The 27,285-nt window shown below is 47.0% G+C and overlaps 1 protein-coding gene across 1 annotated transcript in view; it reads left to right on the top strand.

Moving 5' to 3' along the window:
* The window catches only part of LOC133356612 (protein-arginine deiminase type-2-like), a 44,968-nt gene extending 18,248 nt beyond the window's left edge, over positions 1–26,720 (top strand). The window contains 16 exon segments of the mRNA XM_061574246.1: positions 1,635–1,653; positions 1,656–1,706; positions 3,836–3,897; positions 7,983–8,097; positions 8,746–8,865; positions 11,050–11,228; positions 12,148–12,162; positions 12,164–12,252; positions 13,683–13,788; positions 15,589–15,693; positions 17,481–17,632; positions 17,798–17,945; positions 20,250–20,355; positions 21,789–21,868; positions 23,802–23,927; positions 24,230–26,720. Of these exon segments, the coding sequence (XP_061430230.1) occupies positions 1,635–1,653; positions 1,656–1,706; positions 3,836–3,897; positions 7,983–8,097; positions 8,746–8,865; positions 11,050–11,228; positions 12,148–12,162; positions 12,164–12,252; positions 13,683–13,788; positions 15,589–15,693; positions 17,481–17,632; positions 17,798–17,945; positions 20,250–20,355; positions 21,789–21,868; positions 23,802–23,927; positions 24,230–24,469 (1,713 nt within the window). The 3' untranslated portion in view covers positions 24,470–26,720.
* The last annotated feature ends 565 nt before the right edge of the window (positions 26,721–27,285 follow it).

Genomic DNA, 27,285 nt, shown 5'->3' with positions numbered 1-27,285 from the left:
TAAAGTGATGAGATATAAAGTGATGAGAGATAAAGTGATGAGAGATAAAGTGACGAGAGATAAAGTGATGGGAGATAAAGTGATGGGAGATAAAGTGCTGAAGATAAGTGATGGAGATAAAGTGATGGGAGATAAAGTGAGAGATAAGTGAGGAGATAAAGTGATGGGAGATAAAGTGATGGGAGATAAAGTGATCAGAGAGATAAAGTGATGGGAGATAAAGTGATGAGAGATAAAGTGATGAGAGATAAAGTGATGGGAGATAAAGTGATGGGAGATAAAGTGATGGGAGATAAAGTGATAGGAGATAAAGTGATGGGAGATAAAGTGATAGGAGATAAAGTGATAGGAGATAAAGTGATGAGATAAATATTATTTGGGTCTTTCGAGATAAAGTGATGAGATAAAGAATAAGTTCTTTTATAAAGTATTATTTCATACTTTAATATCCATTTGTATTTACTTCATGTTGACTACAACTGCATAAAAAAAGTGTGTATTGATAATGTTCATGTATTTAATAACTAATGTATTTATTTATGCTAATTCATTAAAGCAAATACGTTTTCGTAGGCCAATATCATTCTCCGCGAAATTTAATATTCATGAGCAGCTCTGGAACGTGTCACCCGCGGATAACGAGGGAACGCTGTAATCGAGCCAAAAATGTTGCTGCAATATTTGACAGCAGTGGCAGTTGTTCATTTCAATTTCGAAGGATGCACGAGGGACCGGAGCGGAACATCGTGCTGCCCATTCTGTTTGGCGTTTAACATTTGTCTCCAGTTTAATTAACATTGACTGTGTCATGCCCCCCCCCCGCCCCCCTCTCACTCCTTGTTTGTGTGGCGCTCCGACACGGTGGCTAGGAGATGTTAACTCCCTCACCTGGTCTACAGGAGGTCGTGGGTTCGATGTTGAGATGTTAACTCCCTCGCCCGGTCTACAGGAGGTCGTGGGTTCGATGTTGAGATGTTAACTCCCTCACCTGGTCTACAGGAGGTCGTGGGTTCGATGTTGAGATGTTAACTCCCTCGCCTGGTCTACAGGAGGTCGTGGGTTCGATGTTGAGATGTTAACTCCCTCACCTGGTCTACAGGAGGTCGTGGGTTCAATCCCGACCCTGACGCCTGCTGTATATTTGGAGATTGCGTGTCTCTATCTCTCCCAGTAGAGATGTTGACTGAGCAGTATTAGTCGCTTAACTCCCGAAGTTATCGCACGGCGCACAGACTTAAACGTGGATGGGTGATGTGCACAGACTTTCCATATACGCTAGAGAGAGAGATCGAGGATGCTTTGTTTAAAATGTACTCTTACGCTCATTACGCAAATGTTCGCACTGATATAAAATGTTTTTATATAAAATGTATGCGAATGGCATGTGAATGTTTGTGATGGTGGACGGTAGTCGAGGCTAACAACGAAGAGTGGCGACCGAAGGAGAAACAAAACTATCTCATCGGGAGTCCGCTGAGGAGATGGAGAGCTGCGATTCGGCTCGTCTGCGGGAGCCAGGGCCGTTCGCTGCGTTGGATGCCCGCGCGAGTCGTGACTGGATAAGATCGCTGGCTGATATTATTGACTGCGTAGTGATGAAACTTGTCTCGTTTTTTTTCTCCATTGTTTTTCAGCTGTCCATTACATTTTATGGAAAAATGCGGACCAGGCCCTTGCAAAGGCTCAGCTCTATTTGACGGCCATCGGTGAGCAACTGCCATCCCTCGCACTCCCATAAACATCACCCCTCGTTTTCACAAATCTTGTTCCGAACGTTCGCGACAAAAAATTGCCCTTTTTCTTAATCCACTGCTGAATGAGGTGCCTACCCCACGCTGCGTGGGTTCGTGGGGTTTACTTGCCAATCCTTCCTCCACGATGGCCACGTGTGGGTTGGTGAAGGGGGGTGGGGCCGCTGACTCTGCCTCTTGCGCCGAAGGTTTGCTGGCGCGTACTGATCTTCTTTCGCACCGTACGCAGCCAAACCGTGCTACTCGGAGGTGCGGGGATGGCAACTTGGGTTCGGATGTGCCCTTATCCAGCGGTGGATTGACAAACAGGGCCTGTGCCACGCACACGCCGAGATGCTCGCTTCGAACGCTGCCAGGCATTGCACCGCAGGTTGATTGGAACTGGCGGGGCGCGCACACTGCGTCGCAATGTGGCACAGGAATGTTTTTCAAGTTGGGATTTGACTTTTCCTTTTGCACGAACGGGCACTGGGCTGAGGCCCCTGCGGCAGGCGACGGGAGGCAAAGGGGGGGGGGGGGGCACAAACTGCGTCTGGCAGGAAAAGCAGTCGCCCGTGAAATCGTGAATGCTAACGAAGCCAGACAAACCACGTCGTTGCATAACGCCGCCAAGCATCTGCTCAGTGCGTGGGATTTTATCTCAGATATTGCCGTCTGCTTTAGGAGGGGTTTGAGTTAAGCAAGCCGGAGGAGGATTTGCGTGGTTTACGTTTAAAGTGAAAATGGTCTGCAATGGTGCGATGGGTGGACTAATCGCTGAGCTACCTGGCCACCTGATGTAAAGATCCCAAAAGCTCGGTTTCGCCGAGATAGTTCTGGTTTTTGTGAAAAGATTCTTTAGATAGTTCTGGTTTTTGTGAAAAGATTCTTTGGCTGTCACTGTTGTTAGACTGAGTCACTGGCCGCCGTCTTGTCTCGCGACGTGTAATTTTTGAGACCACGAGTGACTTTAACGGGCAATATGATGTCTGGTTTCCATATGTACCCTTTCCATTCTGTATCGCTACAGTCTATCAAATATATTTAGTCTATCGGCCTATTGCTCTACCCGAGTTCTGGTGACCAACAGCATTTTATTCATGAACACCCAAACTCTGGACGAGTATGTCCATCATTAAACACGTTTTTACTTCCTAAAATATTGCGAGATGTGCGCACATGTAATTATCTTATAATTGTAAATGTTATATTATGACGGAGTGACTTGCCATGCTCCCGGCAAATGCTGGGCGCTCAGAGTTGCGGTTTCAATGCCGACTCCGATCTGCGTATTCACGTTTGGAAATATCTATTTGCCCTTCCTTCGTGGCTTCATTACAGTGGTATTGATTACATTGTCATGTTTCAGATCCACGTTATTTCCATTTACCATGCTGTCATTACCAAAGGTTTGGAGCGGTAGTGCAGGTGGCTTAGCGCTCTGCGATCTGAGTTTGATTTCTGGTGGCGGCTAACTTAAGTCGCGAGCGATATCTGATCGGGCTGCCAGGGTCTCCATTGCTTCACTGACTCGCACCAACCACGCGGTGTGAGGAGACTCGAATCCAGCAGTGGATTGACAAATAGGGGGCTGTAGGGGTACAAGTTTGGGTTATTTCTAGTGGCTATTTTGCAAGAAACGATGGAACACTCACGGGTGCTATCCATGATGACTTGATGCTGCCTGACCGCAGTGATGATGATGATAATGATTATTTTGCACGGTCAATGAGGAGCGACTTTTTAGAGTTGCACTTCTAAGCGATGTAGCCATTTAAGTGCTTTGTCTGAGAGTTGGTGAATTGCAGATAGTACACCCACCCACCGATTCACCCACTCACACGACGACATTGATCTTTGTGGTGGATGGAAGCGGGGCAGTGGTGGGGGTCACCGATGAGCTGTGTTGTGGAAACCAGGCAGTGCGATATTGGCGGTTGTCGTCTCGCTGATCAGGTGTTTGTCGGGAGCGTTGATAAAATCCAACAAAATTAGTCCAACGCCATCGCGATGCTGGCAATTCGCGCCACGCGGAGTTTGCACTTTCCGTGTTTCCAATACGGCTTCTTTCTGACCACGGTGGGATTGCGCCTCCGCTGTTGCAGGCCTCTCTCTGGATGTGGACGCCGACCGGGATGGCATTGTGGAACACAACAACCCCAAAAAGGTAGGCCTCCGGTCACAGCAGCGTGGGTTCGGTCGGCGTGGGCCCTGGCGCAAGCAATGGAACGACCCCCCCCCTCTGCCGTGTTCTGCCACTGCCATCACCACCACCACCCAAATTCCGCTTCAGTGCAGAATCACTGAACCGGAATTGATTGCTTGAAAATATTTAGAGCGGGGCCCTTGAACGTGCGGGGCCCGTAGCATATGTAGCTACTCTTAGTTTTTTCGGTAAAAAATGAAATTAAAATTAATAAAATTTATTATTTAAATTTTATTTTTATTAATTTTAATTTAATTTTTTACCTACGTGACTTTACCGAAAAAACTAAGAGTATGAATCCTTGCAGTCACGAAAGCTTCAAATCTAGAATTATATGTTAGCTACGTTTGTTACTGGGATAAACCGGCACTGGCCTCACGTCTCCGCGTGGCCATGTCGTGTCTGGCACGAGCGAGCGCATCTCCAACGATGCGGGCCGAGGCGACCTGTTGTCGCGTCAACACTTCACATCACACTTTAGCCACCGACCGATGGAGCTGTGTGACGCTGCCCACCACCAACTCCTCTCGATTCCCAACAATGTGCCGCCACCCTCCGTAAATGCCAAAGGTGCCTACGTTGATAGCCGGCCGTGTCAGGGCCCCCCAGCCAACCGCCATCACTTGCCCCCCCCCCACACCCACATCCCACCTTCATAGGCTGCACCACCTGCACGCGCGTCGTCTCCATTCTCCGATTAGCACGGTCGGCTACGTACGGTGTCACAGAAGTTCAACATACTCTTTGGTTCTTTCGGTAAAGTCGCGTAGGTAGAAATAAAATAAAACAAATCACGACGCTTCGATCGCAACACAAGCGGTCGTCATCAGGTGGCTAAGAGATGGGTGGAAACCTCCCCGTAGAGATGGATTCAATCTTGATTTGAAGCTGTTAGTCACCTGATGAAGATTGCTTGTGTTGCGATCGAAACGTCGTGATTTATTTGATTGTATTTCTACCTACGTGACTTTACCGAAATAACCAAAGAGTATGGATTCCTGCAGTCACGAAAGCTTCAAATCAAGTTCAACATACGTGTTCGTATGTTTATAACCGCACACGGCCTGGTTTTAGACCCCCCCCCAATCCAAAAGGAGACAACATTGTGGCCACGTCTGGTGACGGCTACGTCGCGTGACATGCGAGGCATGACTGAGAGGGACTGACGGTGGCCATCGCGCATTTTGATGTCTAGGAACTCGCCTTCATTTGTGCGTTGGTATCAGCCTCATTTGTTTTCCAAGCCGTAAACGTGCTCTAAAAAAAATTCATCTGATGTATTTATTTCGCCGTTTAACGAAGAGAGAGAGAGAGTAAACAAGGTGCGTTATAATTGCATTGCATGCGTGACGGCTGTGGGTTATTTTTTGTTGATTTTCCTCCACCGCTCGTTCAGAATGCAGACGCGAACCTGCACCTGCTCGCCTCGAAAGTCTGCCAGCCACCGATTATGTAACACGCAGAGCGCTGGTCGGGGCTTTGTTGGCACGCTGACAGGAGACAGGGCATCAGCCATATGCCACGCGCACTTCAATGCCAAGTCTCACTAAGTTGCCTAGAGGGGGCAGGGGGGTGACTGCACTTATCGCTTGTCTAGGAGTTGGCAATTTAATGAATGAGCACAAATGCTTATCGGGGTTAATGTGGGCGAAAGTTTTCTTGATGTTATTTGTTGTTGTTGTTTAGTTAAACTTCAACAGCGTCCTGAGCAGCCGGGTAACGTAACAATTGAAATTATGCAAGAAGCGGTTTAACATAAAATAACGGTTCAAAGTGACAGCGAGCTTGTATAACTTTGCTTAACACGTGGACACGCCTTACTAATTCGCTGTGTCAGGTGGTGGCGGGTTTAACGACACAATATATTTACGCGATCTAACCCCATAAAATCTTTATTATGAATACAATATAATTTCGGATCACAGATAATTGGCGTGAAGTGATTAACGACTAGTCCATGACTTGATGAAACGTCGTCCGTCAAGTTGTGGCAGAAGAATAGTCACGATTTAGCGTCGCAATTCTATTCAAGAATACATTTTTGAATGCCTTACTTTTTACCCCACTCGTTTGTATTGTACGCGTATAAATTGTTATTTCTTCTTTGTATATTTTCGTTTGCTCAATTAGCCTAGAAGTAACATTCGTACGGTACATAATTTACATCAAGCATAATGGCTGTGGCGCTACATTGTCAGCAGAGGGCGGTGTAGCAACATTCCATTGTTGTACTGTACTATGCTCCAATGTCTATGTCCGCTGCCTTTACGAACCGGGGTGGTGAAGTATGGTAAAACAATTCGCATGACCCACACAATGTGGGGGAGCTCTCATCCAGCAGTGGATTGACAAAGGGCTGCGTACAGTACATGCACATTATAATTCAGTCTGAGATATAGTCAGGGGCGGTTTCTTCATTAGGGCGATTGGGCGACGCACCACCAATCTCAGCCGTCACTGTGCCTCTGGATATAGTCCAATCAGCGTCATGTCACGTTCTGTAGAGTACCGCCTTTTTGGGCGATTTCACTCTGGCTGAGAATCGCCCAGAGTGTTCCCATAGACTTACATTCAAAGATGTTTTTTTTCGAACGGCGGGCGCTGCAATGCATTCTCTATGGCTTCCGGGAGGGCTCGCACTAACCTGCTTACGTCATCATACGTAAGCACGTTCTAGTCAACAATATTATTTGTCGCTACCTAGTGGAATCTTTAATAAAATATACTGAGTGGATTGTAATAATAGTGAGTATAGAAACAAACAAGATGTATTGTAAGAGTCACTTTATTTTTCATTAATATTAAAGTAGTGAAGTTGCCTTTACATGCTTAAGCTGTTAATTTATCCATTGCATGGGTGGACCTTATCCTTATCAATCATCCAGACATTTGCCCCCCCCCTGAGAGATTTGCAGGAGCCGCCACTAGGATATAGTCATCAATAAATGGCATCGTGATCACAAAGCCTACGTGTTAAAGTGATCACAACCGTTTATTGTAATCGATCAACCGTTTGCTACCCGAATGGCGAAGTAGCACAAAGCACAGTTAATACGTGTAAAGCCAACATGCAAGGATATTGTTAGACAGTTCTTTAATATACACGAATTTAAACAGAGGCAAATGAAAGTAGTGTTTGTCTGAAACATAGCATGAAAAAATTAACCCGTAAAAACTAAGTTTTCCACTATAAATCCTTTATATGCGTAGGCATCGGTTTTATTTTATTATTCATTTCTGTTTTTCTTGTGTAAGAGTTTCATTTTTATCACATTGGTATTTTAAATAAAATATGAAAAAAACATTTCCTAAAAAGTGGAACATTTTGAAAAACATTTTCACGAAAATAAATTGTCACGCACAACGAGTCTGTGTGCAAAATGTCAGCTCGATTGGATCACGGGAAGTGGGTTAAAAAACGACCGAAATATGTGCACGGTCGTAAGCGCGCAAGCAAGCAAGCAAGTGAACTTACATAAAGGAATTAAAAAATGAGAATAGAGTTTCCCCTTTCTGGCAATAAAACTCTACTACAATACACGACATACGCGACACCACTATACTAAATTGAAAACTAATTTCTTCAGAACTGCTTTTTGTGTTTAGTTTGTTGTCCTTTCCCCCACTCCCGGCACCTCCGATTAGCACGGTTGGATATGTACGGTGCAAAAGAAGTTGAACGTACGTACATACATACACACGTGATAATGCGTGTATGTGTGTGTGTGTGGGGAGTGGTAGTGTAGCGGTTAGCGCTACGCTGCGCTACGAACCAGGTGACCCGAGTTCGATTGCCGCTCACGGCCAACACCAGTGACGATTATCTGACCTCCCCTAGGTCTACTCACCCTAAAATGAGTACCTAGGTGCGATGTGTAAACATCGCCACTAGGGAGACAAAGGCGGCCGGATGTGGTGTTGGCCACCCAACCCCCTCGTGTGCCACAGTGCCGGCCTTCATAGGTGCTGCTCGCGAACAGAACTTGCGCCAACAGTCTGTTACAGGCTACACGGGGGAATCTTTGATATTTGTGTGTGCGGAGTAGGGGAGCTGGGAGTGGGGGCCCCAGGGACACGGTGCCGTGCTGCTCGTGAACTGCGACCAGGAGAGCGAGGGGGGGGCGGTGGACAACTACGACCACATCCTGCAGGGCGAGTCGGGTAAGCCGCATCGATCGACTTGCCATCTCGATCGACGTCGATTTGAAAGCTCAGAATTCTTAACCGCGCCGTATGACGCGCGTTCACAACGAATGTTCATCGCTTCGTGCTCTTTTGTTGCACCTAACAAAATACCTCGGATGGATACCGGCATTTGTTTAACTCTTATAAATCCCTGGTCAGTACATTTACTTCTTCGTTAGTATTGTTACTCTGTCAGAGGATTTAAGGGTCTTCATTTAATTATACCGTACAGGGTGGTCCCGATGTCCTTGTCACCCCCAATTAATTGACCTCCAATTTTGTTTTTCCTTAGCATATTCATTTCTGTTTTAAATGAAGTTTATTTCATAAACATTACGTTTTAGAGACTTAAATGGGGTCGGGGGGGATGGGGGTCACACTACATCTGGACAACCCCGTACACGCTTGCAAGCGTTACACACCCGTACGTGGATGCTTAACAGCGAATGTCGCTTTCTATTGCGTGGGGGCTGCACTTGGCACTTCCCCGTCTTGATGACCACCAACTCTTGAAGAGTTCTCCCCTGTTACGAATGACTACCGTTATATAAGAACCACGTTGTCGAACATCTGCTGGGGGTTTGGGTGCCTCACCGTGCGGGTTTTCACGTCTCCGCCCCGCAGACCTGAAGGACATGGCTCCCATGGTGGTTCGCACGCGCGGTCCCGCCGTACTGCCCCACGGGTTTTGCCTGCAGCTCTACAGCCCCGACTGGAAGCACGTGGGCGTCTTCCACATGCCAGGTGAGTGGCGGAACCAGCGGTTGGGATAGATTGGAAATCCGTTCTACCACACGCAGGTGAGCAGTAGAGCCTATGGTTGGAATAGATTGGAAATCCGTTCTACCACACGCAGGTGAGCAGTAGAGCCAACGGTTGAAATAGATTGGAAATCCGTTCTCGTGGGCGGGTTAAAGCTACCAAATGTTTGGGAGGTTCAATCCAGAGCACATGTCGGTTGTGTGCTGGCCACCTTCTTAGCTCTGCCTACTATTCCATAGCCACGCTCACTCGACTGACTAGCCCTGCCCACACAGTGAGTGGCACTTTCTGGGGTTGGCTTCGCCTAAAAGCCCACTCCTATGGTAGTCCTACCCACTCCTCTGGTAGCCCCACCCACTACTCAGGTAGCCCCACCCACTACTCAGGTGGCCCCACCCACTACTCAGGTGGCCCCACCCACTACTCATGTGGCCCCGCCCACTACTCAGGTAGCCCCACCCACTACTCAGGTAGCTCCACCCACTACTCAGGTGGCCCCACCCACTACTCAGGTAGCTCCACCCACTACTCAGGTAGCCCCGCCCACTACTCAGGTGGCCCCACCCACTACTCAGGTAGCCCCACCCACTACTCAGGTAGCCCCGCCCACTACTCAGGTAGCCCCGCCCACTACTCAGGTGGCCCCACCCACTACTCAGGTAGCCCCGCCCACTACTCAGGTAGCCCCACCCACTACTCAGGTAGCCCCACCCACTACTCAGGTAGCCCCGCCCACTACTCAGGTAGCCCCGCCCACTACTCAGGTAGCCCCGCCCACTACTCAGGTAGCCCCACCCACTACTCAGGTAGCCCCACCCACTACTCAGGTGGCCCCACCCACTACTCAGGTGGCCCCACCCACTACTCAGGTGGCCCCACCCACTACTCAGGTGGCCCCACCCACTACTCAGGTAGCCCCACCCACTACTCAGGTAGCCCCACCCACTACTCAGGTAGCCCCGCCCACTACTCAGGTGGCCCCACCCACTACTCAGGTGGCCCCACCCACTACTCAGGTGACCCCACCCACTACTCAGGTGGCCCCACCCACTACTTAGGTAGCCCCACCCACTACTCAGGTAGCTCCACCCACTACTTAGGTGGCCCCACCCACTACTCAGGTAGCCCCACCCACTACTCAGGTAGCCCCACCCACTACTCAGGTAGCCCCGCCCACTACTCAGGTGGCCCCACCCACTACTCAGGTGGCCCCACCCACTACTCAGGTGGGTCCAGCCACTACTCAGGTGGCCCCACCCACTACTCAGGTAGCTCCACCCACTACTCAGGTGGCCCCACCCACTACTCACGTAGCCCCGCCCACTACTCAGGTGGCCCCACCCACTACTCAGGTGGCCCCACCCACTACTCAGGTGACCCCACCCACTACTCAGGTAGCCCCACCCACTACTCAGGTAGCCCCCGCCCACTACTCAGGTGGCCCCACCCACTACTCAGGTGGCCCCACCCACTACTCAGGTGGCCCCACCCACTACTTGGATAGCCATGCCCGCTATTCAGCTATCCTCACCTTTTGCACGTATTACGAATCAAGCGTTTGCAAAAGCTTCTGGTCATGTAAGTCCACTGGCTGATTTAATGCATCAAGTGTGTCACGCCTCTCCAATGCAGATGGCAAGATCTCAAATAAAATCCCAAGCACCTAGCTGACACCGCTGAGAATCTGGGTTCGAATTTGGGTTTTAGCCACCTACGATTAAACTGGGTACTTATGTGTAGTGAGCTGATGATCTCGCATTTATATAAGGGCTGTACATGCACATGTGTATATGCAAATTAGTACACTGATGTTACAACAAATAATATAATGCAATGAACAAAACTGTCACGCATTACGTACACACCGCAGCCACCAGAGGTTATATGTGCAACTCCAATGCAATAAGGATCAACATCTTAATAAAATGCAAAAGGCCATGTGAATCCCTACAGGCCTCATATTCACCCTTCATGTCACAGCCCTGCAAGTTAACAGTCTCGTGCACGCGATGCTTTATCTGTCGGTGAACAGTGGCGCAGTTGTAAGCACACCACACTTATGAGTCCGTCAACAACCTTCGTTCGAGGACGTGGTTCGCATCAGTGGCAAGTGATATCTGGACCGGTGCTCACCGCCCTGTGGCCCTGCCTCCTCGCTGGCTTTAGACCCAAGCAGGGCCGGAGAGGTGAATCAGTCGCTGGGGCCGGGCAGGCCGAGCTACTCGTTCGAGTACCCGGGTCGTGGCGGAGAGGTGAACCTCTACGTGGAGGGGCTCAGCTTCCCGGACGCCGACTTCAACGGATTCGTTCACTTCCACCTCAGCCTCCTGCAGGTCATCCTGCCGGTGAGTGGGAAGCAGGACCAGCAGCAGCAGCAGCAGCAGTCGGACAGCGTCTATCCCCGTGCATCCATCTTTCTCGTCAAGGACCATAAACCATCAGCACGTCATTCCTCGCAGCTGGTCATCAAACAAAGACGGGTCATCCGCAGCATCGCGCGCTTTCACATTGCGCTTCTGCGGCCGTCTGGAATGCTCTTCCGATAATAGGAAGCCACTGGAGCGAGGCACTTTTAAATCTAGATTGAAAACGAATTTGTTTAGAACTGTTCTTTGTGCTTAATTTGTTGTCCTTACGCACCTCCAATTAGCTCAGTTGGCTCATATGGGCTACATATGGCCCTCAAGTTCATGTCATATGGCCCGCAGCCACATGAAGTCTAACACTTCAAAACAGGCCACAAATAATGCTCATTCATCACTGCAAGCCTCTTAGCTGCACAAATCGGGCACTGAGGAGGGAATATTTTCAACCTGGCAACAACAGAGTGCTTGGAATGTTAGTCACCTGTTGTCTTTTGCGTAGTACTAGGTATGCAGCCAATACGTAGTCCGAGTCTGATCAGAGTTTAATGTCAGCAAAGATCTCCTCCTTGTCAGTCCTACCAATCTTAAGTGGTAGGCTGTTCATTTCTAAACCCTTTCTTGCGTACCAATTTTCAAAAGTAATCATCACTCTTGAAAAAAAATTGTTTAAATATTACGTAAAATCCTTTGCTTGAAACTCAGCATGCGGTAAGAGCGTTCATCTATCGGCAGCGTACTATTTATATCGGTGTGGTCGGTGTACATAATAACATTTGGCCCATCAAAGGTATTTCAAAAATCCGGCCCTCATAAAGAGGAAGGTCCTTCAACCACCCCCTGGGCGATGTGAGCGAGGGCCCCCCCCGACGACTGTTGCCTTGTCTCTCCTCCCGCTCAGGACACGGTCAGCACTGCCAATCTTCACCGACAGCGCGGTGTTCCGCGTCGCGCCGTGGATCATGACCCCTAACACACAGCCGGCGCTGCAGGTCATCATGTGCAAGTGCGTAACGCGCCGTCCAGGGGGGGCTAAGCTATACACTGGTTTAACACGTAGTAGTAGTAGGGATTTTGCGACCAATATTATCCGTAATAAGAGTTTTTTTTGGGGTAGATCGCGGAAATATAAATGTGTCGTTAAACCTGCCACCACTCGACACAAATAAAATATTGCGATTCGCTACTCGTTCTGCGGTAAGTTGGAGAGTAAACCCACAACATTTACAATTCGAGTATGACGTTTCGCTGGTAATTACAACCAGCCTCATCAGGCTTAAGCTATTTTTTTATTTTTTATTTTAACCAGGTAAGGCCCCACCACTGAGCTACATAGCTTCTTTTTCAGAAGCGACCTGGTCACCGCAAATAACAGCTCAGCGAAGTCGCTGATCATCATGTGGACATTTGTAGCAGCCAAATACTTTTATAAACACGTGATGTCGATTCTAAACGCGGAGGGAAAAACCAGAGGACCTGGGGAAATATCCACGTGACCACGGGGAGATAGAACACACAAACTCCAAATATACAGCAGGCGTCAGGGTCGGGATCGAACCCACGACCTCCTGTATACAAGGCGAGGTAGTTAACATCCCACCACCGTGGCGCCCATGCAGCTGGAGACTGCGCCCACAGTGCATGCCGCGGGTCAATCGCGCGCAGGACAACTGGGCATGAGAACAGGAAGAGAAACAACCCCTCAGCATTGTTAAATACATTATAAGGTGGTAAATACATTTGTGGCCAGGTCGCTTCTGAAAAACAACTATATCGCTTACCTTGGTAAAATTTAAAAGTTAAAACTGGGAACAGTTAAAAATCAAGTTTCTGTGTACCGGCTGGACCACGTGACATTAATATATCATATGTACAGATGTTATTACTGACCACTCATATGTACTTCCTATCTACAGCTCTCTCTCTCATCTCTATCTCTTGTGCATCTCGCTTTCAGAAATATCAGTTCGACTGTCATGTGATGAACACTATTCTCACATCGCAGGGTTTGGGTGGGCAAATGCTGCCCTCTGCTACACCCCTCTCAGAGGTAGCTCTGTGATATCCACTTCCTTGGTCCATTCTCGTTTGCGAAGGATTGCACTCGCTGCGTGCATTCTGAATGGATACTTTCGTCTCACTACGTAACACTGGTACCACAATGGGGATAACATTGGGGGAAAAGACCAGGCATTTAAAATAAAACATGTGATGGGGAGGGCACCCAGAAGTAGACTGCAGAGAAGCGTTACGCCAATTGCAGACCTGGCAGTTCAGTGTCGACTTCGCATCAGCACCTACGATTAGCGCAGTTGGCTGCGTGCAGTGCGAAAGAAGTTCAACGTACCGTACGCACAGGAACAGGATCGGGCCGTCACGGCTCACCGTTGCTGTCCGTGCCGACCGCCGCTCCTCACCAGCGCTTCTCTCGTGCAGGGTCGGCAACAACACCGCGTTCGTGAAGGAGATGCGAAAGGTCGCGGAAAAGGGCAAGTGTAAGGCCATCATCCTGGACACGTATGAGAACGACATCTGGATGCAGGTAGCGTCCGTTCGCATCTTTCGGCGCTCGCCTTTTTGATTAGTCACCGCTTCGATCGCTCCGCAAAGTGCAATGCTCCTGCCAAGTGGATAAGAAGTAATGTGTCTTCCTCGTTAATTCACGAACTTGTGCTCCAAGATTTTGGCTGTCGGCGAATCGCATCTGGAACTCTGCACGGCTGCATCGAGAGAGACTGAAAGAAAATGATGACATAAAGTGATGAGAGAGAAAGTGATGAGATAAAGTGATGAGAGAGAAAGTGATAAGATAAATAGATGATAAAGTGATGAGATAAAGTGATGAGATCAAGTGATGAGAGACAAAGTGATGAGATAAATAGATGACATAAAGCGATGAGATGAAGTGATGAGAGATAAAGTGATGAGAGAGAAAGTGATAAGATAAATAGATGATAAAGTTCCGATTTAAAGCTTTCGTGACTGCAGGGATTCATCTTCTTGGTTCTTTCGGTAAAGTCACGTAGAAGGGAAATAATAAAATAATAAAAATAAACACAATAAATACAATTCTCATGACGCTGTCTTTCCGACAGACCTGTTCTTCACCTGAGGACGGCTGCTTGTCGTTGTGGCCGAAACGTCAGTGAGAATTGTATTTTATTATGTTTTATTATTATTATTATTTTATTATTTCCCTTCTACGTGACTTTACCGAAAGAACCAAGAAGATGATAAAGTGATGAGATAAAGTGATGAGATCAAGAGATAGTGAGAGCTTCTTGAACCTTTACAAGCATCTGCATACATTGCGTGCACGATATTCGGAGAGCCAATATCATTGTCTAGGAAACTTGCTAATCACGAGCGTCTCTGGAACGTATCCCTTGTCGGGAATAATGAGAGAATACTGTCGACAGGTAACAACTTGCACCTCCAGATATCTAATACATTCTCAAAATTCAGGTGTGTGTGTGTGATATATATTAAAAATAAATAACAACCATATTCTCACACTTTTTTTCCCCCTTTATTTTAAATCAAAAGTTCTGGGCACATAATCTGGAGGATGCACATAGATCGTCTTCCAGAAGAGGTGTTTTAATCTAGTTCAGAATCCTCTTTTCCGAAAGATGGTTCTTGATCGCAATTCACAATCACCCAGAGGACAGAAGGCGCTAACGGCCATTGAACACATTCCTGCGGAGGGAGCTGGTAGGAATGTTGGGTTGCTCGGTCAATGGACAGGGTCAACGGCGGTGTGGTGTATTCCGCAAATATGGCCGACTGTAGGGGGGGCACAAGCCGGTGTGAGTAGGTTAAACGTTTAAGGGCACCACGGGGTAACCAGCCCTTCTCCACCCAGCCCCACCCTCCCCACCCAGCCCCACCCTCCCCTCCCCACCCAGCCCCACCCCTCCCATTTTTGGATGCACGACGGACGGACGAACACAATAATCCTCTGTGGGCTGGTGTAACCAGGAGGTTCCTACCAGTATAATCATTTACCAGAAGACACCTCTTCCTATTTAATAAAGCAGCACATTCATCACCACATTCTGGAAGACTGTTCTCCATAGTACGATACTGATTATTAATAACATACTTTTTTTTTAAATTACCCCCCCCCCCCCAAGTTTGGAGCGTCCTTTTAAATGGAGAATGCGGTAATTTGTATGTCATTTTCAGATTGACTTCACCGTATTGTCTATCTCGTATATGTTCTGCCATATATTTTTTCTGTCTTTTTACTACGTATATTACCCTCAATGTAACACGGAGCCAACCGCGCTAATGGGAGGTGCGGTGCATGAACAATGGGGGATCTGTGTCACGTGAGCAGGACCAGATGGAGTTCGGCTACTGCGAGTCTCCCAACCGCGTGCTCCCCGTGGTGTTCGATTCTCCCCGGAATCGCGAACTCAAGGACATCCCCCTGCGCATCATGGTGACTGCTCGCCGCGCGCCGCCGCCCCCCCTTAAGCCAGCCGCCAACACCGCAGAAAAACCAGGGCAGCCCGTCGATCAACTTACATCATCGTCGTCATCCTCGTCGTCATCATCTGGGCTGAATTTCTGACCGATTATTTTCGGGGGTCGCTTGTAGACCGGGGAAGTCGTGCACGACTAGTAGCCACAGCCGTAGAGCAAGAGGAACACTTGATGTGGTGTACTGGGTGAAGACAATTTCTTTGGTATCTGACCAAGACAGACCAGGGATGAATTGAAGCCATGATCGTCATCGTCATCATCATTATCATCATTGTCATCATCATTTAATATCGTTACCGCACGTCACATGCCATTACATCTCAGCGTTTAGCGTGTAATACAAATGCGCACAGGTCTATAAACACAATAACAACCAATTGCTGCACAGAGAAATGTAAAAATAAATATAATGAAATAAAAATTCGCCTTGGTCAAGCTACATTGGTTTTGGACTACGTTTTTACCAAACGGGTGACAAAAACGTTAAACTATCCTGCAAATTGGCAACCGTTTCACGAATATATTTGGAAAGTGGTCTTTAAACTAAGGGCTTTAGGTGAAATGCAATGCAAGCAAAGAAAGATTAGCGAATCGGAAGCGAAACATCAAATAATACATTGTTTAAATTTTGGTACGGCTATTTTAGTACACACAATGGACAGGAAGGATAAGATCAATGGGCTCGCATAATGCGCATGCATAATGTATATTGATTCATGAATCCTCCCCCTACTTTGCACAAGAGCGCAGAAGTGTGGTCACCACATCTACGCCTTTATATAAGAAACGAAACAGGTGGACTTCTCCATAAATGTGGCTGTCACCTGATGAAGTCAGTTGTAATTACTGGCAAAAAGTTGTACTCGGATTGTAAATGTTGTGGCTTGGCTCTCCAACACACCGTTGTGCTGTACTCGTGACGAATTGGCCACGTTGTGTTTACGTGACAACCCTTACTAGTTGGCTGTGGCGGGTGGTGGCAGGTTTAACGACACATTTATATATTTAAACGATCTAACCAAAAACACCTCTATTATGAAAAAAATATGACTTTGTTACAACACATAAGGGAGAGAAAATATTAATATACATACACAGTAGACTCTCGATTAACCTCTCTAATGATGGAGAGGATGGCCGCGAATAATTCAAAATTACGGATAATCAAAAAATATCAATTTCCCCTGGATCTCTATGAGTTAAGAAAATAGATGAACGAAAATGTACGATCGACCAATGTGCTGAGTGATAATAACACTTTTCTGCTCCTGCACAGAAGACTCAGCCCACTCAGTGGATAGCAGCAGAGCCACGTCAATCAACATCAACCAAACTCCGCCACCCACTGTTGTAAAGATATTGCAACTACTGTACTGTAGAGGCGATGTGGATTTCTGATTAACTGGAGCAATGTATTTGTTCGGTTAAAGCATATGACTTGTAATAAACATTTCCAATATAAACAATGGAAAACTATTTTTAGATTATTAATTTGTCCTTCAGGTAAAATCCGTGAGTTTTTATTTATTTATGTCAAAATCCCAGGTGCGCGGTTAATCCGCATATCGGATAAACTGCACGTGGACAATCGAAAGTCTATTGTATATATTTATTCAGAGGGTGAACCACCATAAAAAAATATTATTTCAAAATATTGTTTCCTATGGGGTTATAAACATCGAGTTAGAACAAATTATTTCCTCACGCTGCCTGTCGGGGTAACCTAACCACGTGCCGTTGCAGGGGCCCGACTTTGGCTACGTGACACGATGCGCCTACAAGGACGCTGTGAACAGCCTCGACTCGTTCGGAAACCTCGAGGTGTCTCCCCCCGTCGTCGTCAGGGGCAAGAAATACCCACTCGGTCGCATCATCATCGGCAGCGCCTTCCCCACGTGAGCAACGGCACATTGCTCACCAGCCACGCTCCATTCCACTGCTGGATGAAGGCATCGCCGAGTGCCCCCCACCATCTCTCGCAGTCCTGCGATGGAACAATTCACGGAACGCCTCAACCCGTGCGTCGGCCGGTGTGAATCCCACCCCCCCACCTCCCACAGCGCAGAGATGGGGCGCAACATGGCTCGTACCGTGCGCGAGTTCCTGTTCGCGCAGCAGGTGCAGGCGCCCGTGGAGCTCTACAGCGACTGGCTCTCCGTGGGCCACGTGGACGAGTTCATGAGCTTCGTGCCGGCGCCCGACCGCAAGGTGGGCGCGGCGACACGAGCCGAGGATGCTCGCACCTCGGTTGGCACCGCTCGGGGGTTGCCAAACGCTGCCCGGCGTTCACCGTGGGCAGTCTCCACCGCAGACGGAAAGCTTCGCGTGTATTACCATCCGTTTCATAGACACACTTGCCGTTGAATTTCTTATCGAATAATTATGTTTTGTTTCTTCCCAAAAAGATATTCTCTCTGTGCAGCATAACCTTATCCTTCTTAAACCAAACGCTCTCATCAAAAGCCATCACGGAGGCTCTGCTGCCATGCATATTCGTGATCTCGAAATAAAATATATTCGCGAAAGTCATTGTAAGCATTTGCCACGATCGGTGGTATGGAGAAAACATTTCTGGGCCAGTGGCTCAAGGAGCCAATGTACGTGTTGTGTACACTTGCGCGCAAACAACTTGCAGCAATGGAAAGCCAGACTCGGCAAAATCCGGAAAATCATACCATTATTTTCTGTTTTCTTCATTAATCATCCTACATTGCAAACTAGATATTAGCAGATTGGGGTGGAGCGGCAACGCACTCGCTAACGAACTTTATAAACACGCGCTTCGTGTATTTGGCTGCCATAAATGTCCACGTGATGAGCCACTTCGATCAGCTATCATTTGTGGTGGCAAGGTCGCTTTTGAAAAAATGTTAGACAGCTCAGTGGGCCTCCTTACCTGGTAAAATAAAAAATAAATGGTTAAAATTAGTTACAAAATAACGCACTGGACTGTGAAACGGGTGGGCAGGAGCTTTATTTGTGACCACGGCAAACATGAGTGGCGAGTGATGTCCGACCTGATCCTGGGCACCGCCTTCACAAGTCACACTGACCGGCACCATGGACTGCAGTAGAACCTCCTCCTCTTAACGACGGTGATTGGCACCATGAACCCGGTCATTAAGTGATTTGGTTGTTAGAGAGCAAAGGAATACATGTTAAAGGCTTATTTCGTTCCGCTAGCATCAAAAGTTACACATTTTCACCCAAAAAAGTACTTTACTGTTATTAAAACAATGGATATGAATACATGAAGATACTAACAAACATTATAAACCACGTAATATTAAAAGAAACGTCGTAAATAAATGCATTACTTAATATTTACTGTACCTACAAGAGCCCGTCGTTAACAGGGGAAAGGTTAGTAAGCAAACACATTGGGCTCTATGCAGGCACTACACTACTATACACTACACTACTATACACTAGTATACACTACACTACTATACACTACACTAGTATACACTACACTCTACACTACACATTGGGCTCTATGGAAGCCGGTCGATAAGCGATTGGTCGCTAACAGGGGTGGTCGTGAAGAGGGGTTCTACTCTACACTACAATACACTACACTATACACTATACTACTATACAAAACACTAAACTACTATACACTACACTATACACTACACATTGGGCTCTATGGAGGCCAGTGGCTAAGCAATTGGTCGCTAACAGGGGTGGTCGTGAAGAGGGGTTCTGCTGTATGAGCGACACGCCGTGAGGAGGCCTCCATCCTGCAGCTTGTTGACAGGGCGCTGTTAGTTATTAAGTTAGAGAATAAAAAACGTGCATTCAGAAAAACCTGAGCCTCACAACGTGTCCAGGAGGGTCCAGCAAAATGAGTCGGCAGGATTTGATCTTGTTATAGATTTATCTCGCGCCTTAATCCCAGGATGAGATGAGATTTGCATGGAGGTGGCAAAGAGATCGTGAAGAGTGGAAGACGTTCCGGGAGAGGTCCCTGCCCAACGGCGGAGTTGCTAACGATCTTTGTCTCTGTGTGCTGTTGTTGTTGTTGTGTGCGATGTGTTGTTGTTGTCGTTGTGTGCGACGTGTTTGTGTTGTTGTTGTCGTTGTTGTGTGTGATGTGTTTGTGTTGTTGTCGTTGTTGTGTGTGATGTGTTTGTGTTGTTGTCGTTGTGTGCGGTGTGTTTGTGTTGTTGTCGTTGTGTGTGATGTGTTGTCGTTATCATTGTGTGCGATGTGTTTGTGTTGTTGTCATTGTGTGTGATGTGTTTGTGTTATCATTGTGTGTGATGTGTTTGTGTTATCATTGTGTGTGATGTGTTTGTGTTGTCGTTGTGTGTGATGTGTTTTTGTTATTGTCGTTGTGTTCTACGTGTTTATGTTGTTGTTGTCGTCGTTGTGTGCGACGTGTTTGTGTTACCGTGCATTGTGTTGTGCTTTGAGTGATGTTTTCATTGTCGTTGTGTTCTACGTGTTTGTGTTGTTGTTGTCGTCGTTGTGTGCGATGTGCTTGTGGTGCCGCCGTGCGACCCACAGGGCTTCCGCCTGCTGCTCGCGAGTCCCGACGCGTGTCTCCGTCTCCTCAAGGAGCTGCTCCAGCAGGGACACGGCCAGAGGCGCCTCTTCGAGAGCCGCCCGGAGGGTGAGCGAGCAGAGATGTGGCGCAAATCGGCATCTAGGAAAATGTAAAATCACGCTGATAGCATCGCCAATGCGCGTTTCTGTCCGGTCACGCCGTGTCCCTTCGAATAAGTTAAAGGTCTCTCTACGTACGGTGCGAAAGTAATTCAAGGTACGCACAAACTCCTCTTGACCTGCAGGAATACGAGCTGCAGAGTGCGTGGCAGTAGAGCAAAGCGGATTGTTGACCTATTTTCTTTTTTTGTTTACGGATATTGGACTCTTAATATTGAGCAATGACGAGCAGCCCTTTGCCAGCCCGCTACTGGATGAAGGCCTTCCCCCACCGTATATATGTGCGTTTAATCCGCAAACAACGCACTCGTGCAGAAGTTAATAAAACTTACCAATTGAACCTTAAGGAGGGACCCCGGGGTCCCATAAGCCCCCGGCTCTCGCATAAACTGCGTTGCGACATCATTTTATGTCTGTTGAAGGCGAACGACACGGCAATCTATTACTCTCGACGAGGTCTACACGATGCGCTAATCAAAGTTTCAAAGTTTTGTTTCTTCTGCGCATTCGCTGCTGCGCTTGGACGACATGACAACAGAATGATCCACGCCAGGTGGGTCACGGCGTTTATGTGCGCGGTGGGACGGAGTTGCCAAAAATAAATCTGCAAGGTGCAGGGTGGGTCCCGTTCATCGCTGAATCTCGGAATGCGTCGTTGTTTTTAAATACATTGTTACTCACCGCAGAGAACCGTAGTGACACGACCGCACTCTATGAAAGGTGGCGCCAAACTGTGCCACACGCCCTCCCGCATGGCCTTGTGTGAGCCTCGGTACGTCTTCGACCTGAAGACGTACCGATGAAGTTATTTTTAGTTTTTCTTCCAATTCCGTTCAGACGATGTACATGTACGTCATCGGAATGTACACGTGTGCGTACCTACGTGTACACAGTGCCCAAGATCGTACGTCATCGGAACGGAATTGGAAGAAAAACTGAAATAAAAACTGACGACGTACATGTGACGTACACGTGTACGTCATCGGAATGGGAAAGGGTAAATTTTTACAATATCCACCATCTACTTGGGTCTATCTGGGACAACTGTTCTGCGGCTGGCCGAGTTAATTTCTAGCAGAGCGCTAAACTTAAAATCAGAAGGTTGCGAAGTTCAAACCCTGGTCGCCGGGGTCAATTCGACTCGTTAAAAGTGATCGTCATACGGAGAGACCGGCCTCTTCGTATGAATGTGGAATGCCCCACCGCTGCGTTACGGCTGCCAAACGGAGACAGGCACACCACCACCCGCCACACACACACTCATAATTTTGTGCAGAAAGAACGTCGGGATTGTGAATGAGAAGATCCTCAAATCACCAAGAGAGAGAATAAGCTAGGACTGACTCTGCCCTCTTGTGTGTGCGTTTGTTGTTCCCTCAGTGTTGAAAAGTAAGGGCTCTGCGGTGATCAGCGAGATCCTTGTGGATGAAAAGTTCAAGATGGAGAACACCTACGTGCAGGTGAGGTGTCCCGCTCACCACCCCGGCAGCGGTTTGCAACGTATCATTCGAAACATCTCGACCTGTTCTCGCCCATGCAGGGTCACATCAATTTTTTTCCAAACAATTATTTTTTATAAACTTGTAAGGAATCGAATTTTAGATGCACAATTCCACGATTAGAATAAATCATGTAATCATTATTTTTCTGATACAAATGATGGGCCACTTTGTTCAGCTATCATTTGTGGCCAGGTCGCTTCTGAAAAAGAGCTTCATAAATCTTGACTTAAAGCTTTCGTGACTGCAGGAATTCATATTCTTTGGGTCTTTCGGTAAAGTCACGTAGATAGGTTCACTTAGATAGGTTAAAAAAATAATATTAAATAATATTATTTTTGAACCTATCTCCGTGACTTAAGAGCATTATAGCTCAGTGGGCCTTACCTGGTCACATTTTAAAAGTTTTTTTAGTTTTTTTGAATAGGACGACCTTCAGTGTGTTTTGCCTAGTAGGATGGGGATGGTTTAGTTGTATTTGTATGTGGGTGATTTGTTTACCTTTCTTGTACTTTGCACTATTAACATGTTTTCTATTCGTTGTTTTAACGTTCTTCACCCCCACCCCTCTTACTGGACATCTGTGAAAAAGAGCTTTATAGCTCATCGGATTCCTCCAAGATAGATATTCTGATAAATAAAATCGGCATGCACGCTTCGTGAATGTTAGAATCAGATTTTTAAAACATTCTAATTTGTGGTCTATTTACCCAATTTTATTCCGATTGCACGTTTGGCATCGTCAGAATCAAAATATGTCTTTGTACTGGAGGAATTCGACGAGCTAAAAGGCTCTTTTTCAATCGCGAGATAAAGTTCCAAAAAGGAGCTCTCGCACAGCAGTGCGAACGTTCGTGTCTATGGAAGTGAATAGCATTGAACTAGTTCTGAAAATCCCGGCAAGTGACCTCCGATTCACACAGTAGGGGGCAGCACTTTCCTCTGTGACAGACTAATATTCATGGTATGACAGTCAAACCAACATTTTGAATTTCCAGAGCTGAAATGTTATCCGAATGAATTCCAGAACCAACTTTAACGTGACGGTATTTTTGGTATTTTATTTAATGCAGAGACCATCAACTCACGACACTTGAGGACCCGGTTCAATCAGCGGCGACTGCCCAGAAAGAATCAATTTAAGTCAATGAATGTTCCATGCCTGCTGACAAACACCGGAGCGACGATACTATCATCACGAGCGATTGCCCTCCCAGCCGCTGTACAGATATACGATGCTCCCTCGGTTAACGATGTTAACTGGGTCCACGAAAACCATCGTTACTTGACATCATCATTAATCGAATATAGGAAATGCACGTTAAAGGCTTAATTTTTTCCAAGACGACCAGAAGTTGATCTTTTTCACCCTAAAAACATAGGTTATAATATTTAATAAAAACACGTTATAGGAACATATTAGAGCATTTATATTAATAGAAAAATGGATAAATAATGAATCAAATGTCTTGCCTTTGGCTAAGAAGATGGATAGCGGCTTAAGGGGTTGATGGAGAAGCTGAGGTTGGCTGACTCCACTTGGGACCGCTCCGATTGGCCGAAATGGGCGGCCGCGTGATATCGTAAAACCGTATCACGACGTTTCGATTGCAACACAAGCAATCGTCATCAGGTGGGAAAACCACAGTGACTTTACCGAAAGAACCAGAGAGATTACTGCAGTCCCAAAAGCTTCAAATCTCGATAGAAATGGGACCCTATGGGAGGCGGATTGTTAATCGATGGAATCATCGACCGAGCCACCACTGGACGTACGCAGCGGTGGAGACAGCGCCGTTAACAGCTTGCCGGCGTAGGGGAGGCACCTGCCACACGGCCTTGACGGGACGCGATCCCCCGGCTCCCCGTTTATCTGTCCTGTGTGTGGTGGCAGCGCTGCATCGACTGGAACCGCGACGTGCTCAAGAGGGAGCTGGGCCTGGAGGAGGCGGACATCATCGACCTCCCCGTGCTCTTCCTCCTCAACAAGAGCAAGGCCGAGGCCTACTTCTCCAACGTGGTGCGTGTGGACGCCCTCGTCATTGTTTTGCTGCTGCAATGTTGTGCGGCAAACCTCGGGTTCACAATGAGTACAATGTTTCGCCAATAATTACAATTAGCATCATAAGGGGACGGCCAGAATTGGCTAAACGTCGTATTCTTTATTGTGGAAAGGTGAACACAGCAATGACGTTTCTAACAAACCGTTATAAACTGTGAGACACTCATCGGATTAGCGCGGTTGGCAACATACGCTGCTAAAGAAGTTAAACAGACACACGTGAAAGAAAATTCACCTCTTGCGCGTGTCACGACTCGCAGGTGAACATGGTGGTGCTGAACAAGGAGCTGGCCATCCCCAAGCCGTTCGGTCCGATCATCGACGAGCAGTGCGCCCTCGAGACCAGCGTGTGCTCGCTGCTCGAGCCCCTCGGCCTGCGCTGCTCCTTCGTGGACGACCTCCTGTCGCACCACGTGAAGAAGGGCGAGGTCCACTGCGGCTCCAGCACGCGCCGGGCGCACTTCGCCGCCACGCATTGGTGGGACGTGGGCCCCCTGTGAGGCCCCCGGCCACCACGCGCCCAAGGGGTCGGCACGGTGCCCGCGAGGGCCCCCGCCCTACTGACGGAGAGTTCTGCTGCGTGCGTTTTCGCGTTTTTATCGTGCTTCGTAGCCCTCTCTCGATGTGTTTTTTTATGGTTGCACCGCGCGTTGTCGGGCACGATGTCTCCGATGTTTTTTGCAAGCTTCTTCAGTTTCACGAGAGCTCCCGAAGAAGCCGAACGTGTACGTGTTAGCCGACCGTGCTAATCGGAGGTACAGGGGAAGGACAACAAACATGGTACAAGAACATGGTATGACCCGAAAACACATTGGAAAGAGGGAGGCTTGCCAATTCATGGACAGGTCCAAGCAGTCGCTTACGAGGTCCCCAGCTACCGTACGTGTACAATGACATCCTGATGAACATGCATTTTTTTAAATCTACAAAATAAACGGACACATGTCTGTTTCACTAATGAGCAGCTTACTGTTTAAGTGGGTGAGCGCCAACATGGTTTCGGGTAAATAAAATGAAGCCGATCTTTCTCTGGCCCTCCTGTGCCCCATTTAGCCTGCTCATTACAATGGGTATGGATTGCCTCGTGTAGGCAAGAGGTCTCCATGAACACTGTGGGGTGGGTCCCTTCACCATCACCCAGCGACATGGTGCAAAAGCATTCGCAATGTTGCCGTATTGGATTTTGAGGTAACGCACTGCAGTATTAAACAACCTATAGGCAGATCAACCAAGATGGAATTCTAATGTGGTGATGCAGACCTATTATTATTTACCTATAATCCACAATGACAGCATGGAAAAAAAATTGTACAATTTTTAAGTGATACTCTGTTGAGTTACATTTATAAAAAATTCACGTGCCATAAGGTGAATTTGACCAGACGAATTGAGCGTAGATTTGGGGGGGGGGGGAGGTTGGAACGCTTTACACTTGCTACGGCAAATGATGTCCGTGCAAAAATATATATTTCCGAACCCAAACTGGCTTTCTTCAGCTGTCCATTAAGTTTCAGTTTATTTTGCATTACTCTGTGAGCCAAGGAGCTCTCGAATCGTGTTTCATCAACAAAAAACAACACCACCGCTTCCTCCAACATACGCAACAAGTGACGGTAAAAATAAATCAATAATAAACAATAAATAAGCGACGTAAAAAAATAGATAGCAAATTGTAATCGCAATATACAAATTATCCTAATTTTTTTTAATATATATCTCTAAAAACACGATTTTAAATCTGCCATAATAATTGTAATATAAACTGAGCCTAAAACACGATGGCATTATATTAAGGAATAAAAAACAGAATCCATAAAAAAAACGTGGTGTAAACGCACATAAAGTGGTCTCTTACAGGCAAATAATATGTATGCCTCATCTAACTCAGAGACACTGGCAGTTCCACAGATTAAGCAACCTCATGAACACCCTAACAATACACACTGTCAGTTTTTAGTTGATTACAGTGTTATCAAGTTGTACATACCTACGCATGTAGGTATGTTCAATGGTTTGTCGGATGCAGTCCCAGCATAGTTATGCACATCAAAGAGAAAAGCAAATTCCTCAAACACTTTTATTCAAACCAATATATATTTACATAAAGTCACAAAAAGGGAGCTTGTTTACCCTCTGCAATAAAATCACATTTCAATATACCAAATTATTGGGCTCTTTAATAGCAATGCGTCATAGAAAACCCTGGTGAGGCTTTGTTCGCCTCGAAATGTCTCTCTCTCCCCGTGGGTGCGTGGATTTTTCTCCAGGTCCTAGGGTTGTCCCCTCCATATTTAGAATCAACATGCGCTTAAGGAGTATTTGGCTGCTATAAATTCCCACGTGACGACCAGCCACTCCGTTGAGCTATCATTTGTGGCCAGGTCGCTTCTTAAAAGAGCTACCACAGCTCAATCGGGGCCTTACCTGGTAAAATAAAAAAACATTGGTTTCTTTATCGTTTCCTCGAGTCTCATCAGGTGGTTGTGCCCTGTTTAAAAACATATTTAGGTGTACAGTACCACCGAAGTAGATTGTCCATCAGCATGTCATTGTGCGCTGTTTATGGTGTCCATACCGTGCGCGCTAATCCACGCATATGCATGCCCCCCAGGGCCTGTGGCTTACAAGGTTCGGCGAGAATGTCATGCGGCCACGTGCGCGGTTATAGCGGAGGCGGTGGCTTTACCGTGCATGCTTCACGATGGTGTCTGTGTTTCCTAGTTACCTTCCCACGCTTCAGCATCGCTCTTGGCTAAGGGATGTCAATCTTCTGTAATTCAAGATATTTCAGGTCTTGTGTAAATTGCCAAGTTAATTGTTGATGACATTTTCTTCGCAATAAAGTGTACTTTCTAACAATGCCCAAAACTCATTCAAGTTGATAACTGGTTTGCAACTTTGTGTATGTGCGATGAACTTATTTCGCACCGTATGTAGCCAACCGTGCTAATCGGAGGTGTGATTAGTGCAGAGGAATAATTTGCTCTCATTCATGGATGTCCAGATAGTCCCCGAGTTACGATGGTCCGACTTACGATATTTCGATCTTACGATGGCGATACGACAAAATTGTAAAATATAAAAAAATTTCGCGCGGCAGGCAAACGCAGCAGCGTACCAGGTACTAATCTTGGCGAGTACCGTACAATATGATACGTTACGATACGTTCAATGCATGTATGATACGTAGCTTTAGCGACTTCATTTTTGGGTTAAAAGTTTTTATAGCAGATAGGATTGTTTCCTGAAAAAACTTTCTGTTAAATTGTAGTTCATATAGGTAGGCTAAGAATTTATCTTGTTTTTTTTTACTTTA

Source organism: Lethenteron reissneri, chromosome 54 (genome assembly GCF_015708825.2).
Source record: "Lethenteron reissneri isolate LAM-NWPU_2019-01 chromosome 54, ASM1570882v1, whole genome shotgun sequence".
Taxonomy (NCBI): domain Eukaryota; kingdom Metazoa; phylum Chordata; class Hyperoartia; order Petromyzontiformes; family Petromyzontidae; genus Lethenteron; species Lethenteron reissneri.
The sequence above is the reverse complement of the archived record's forward strand: the minus strand, read 5'-3'. Positions and strand labels throughout refer to the sequence as shown.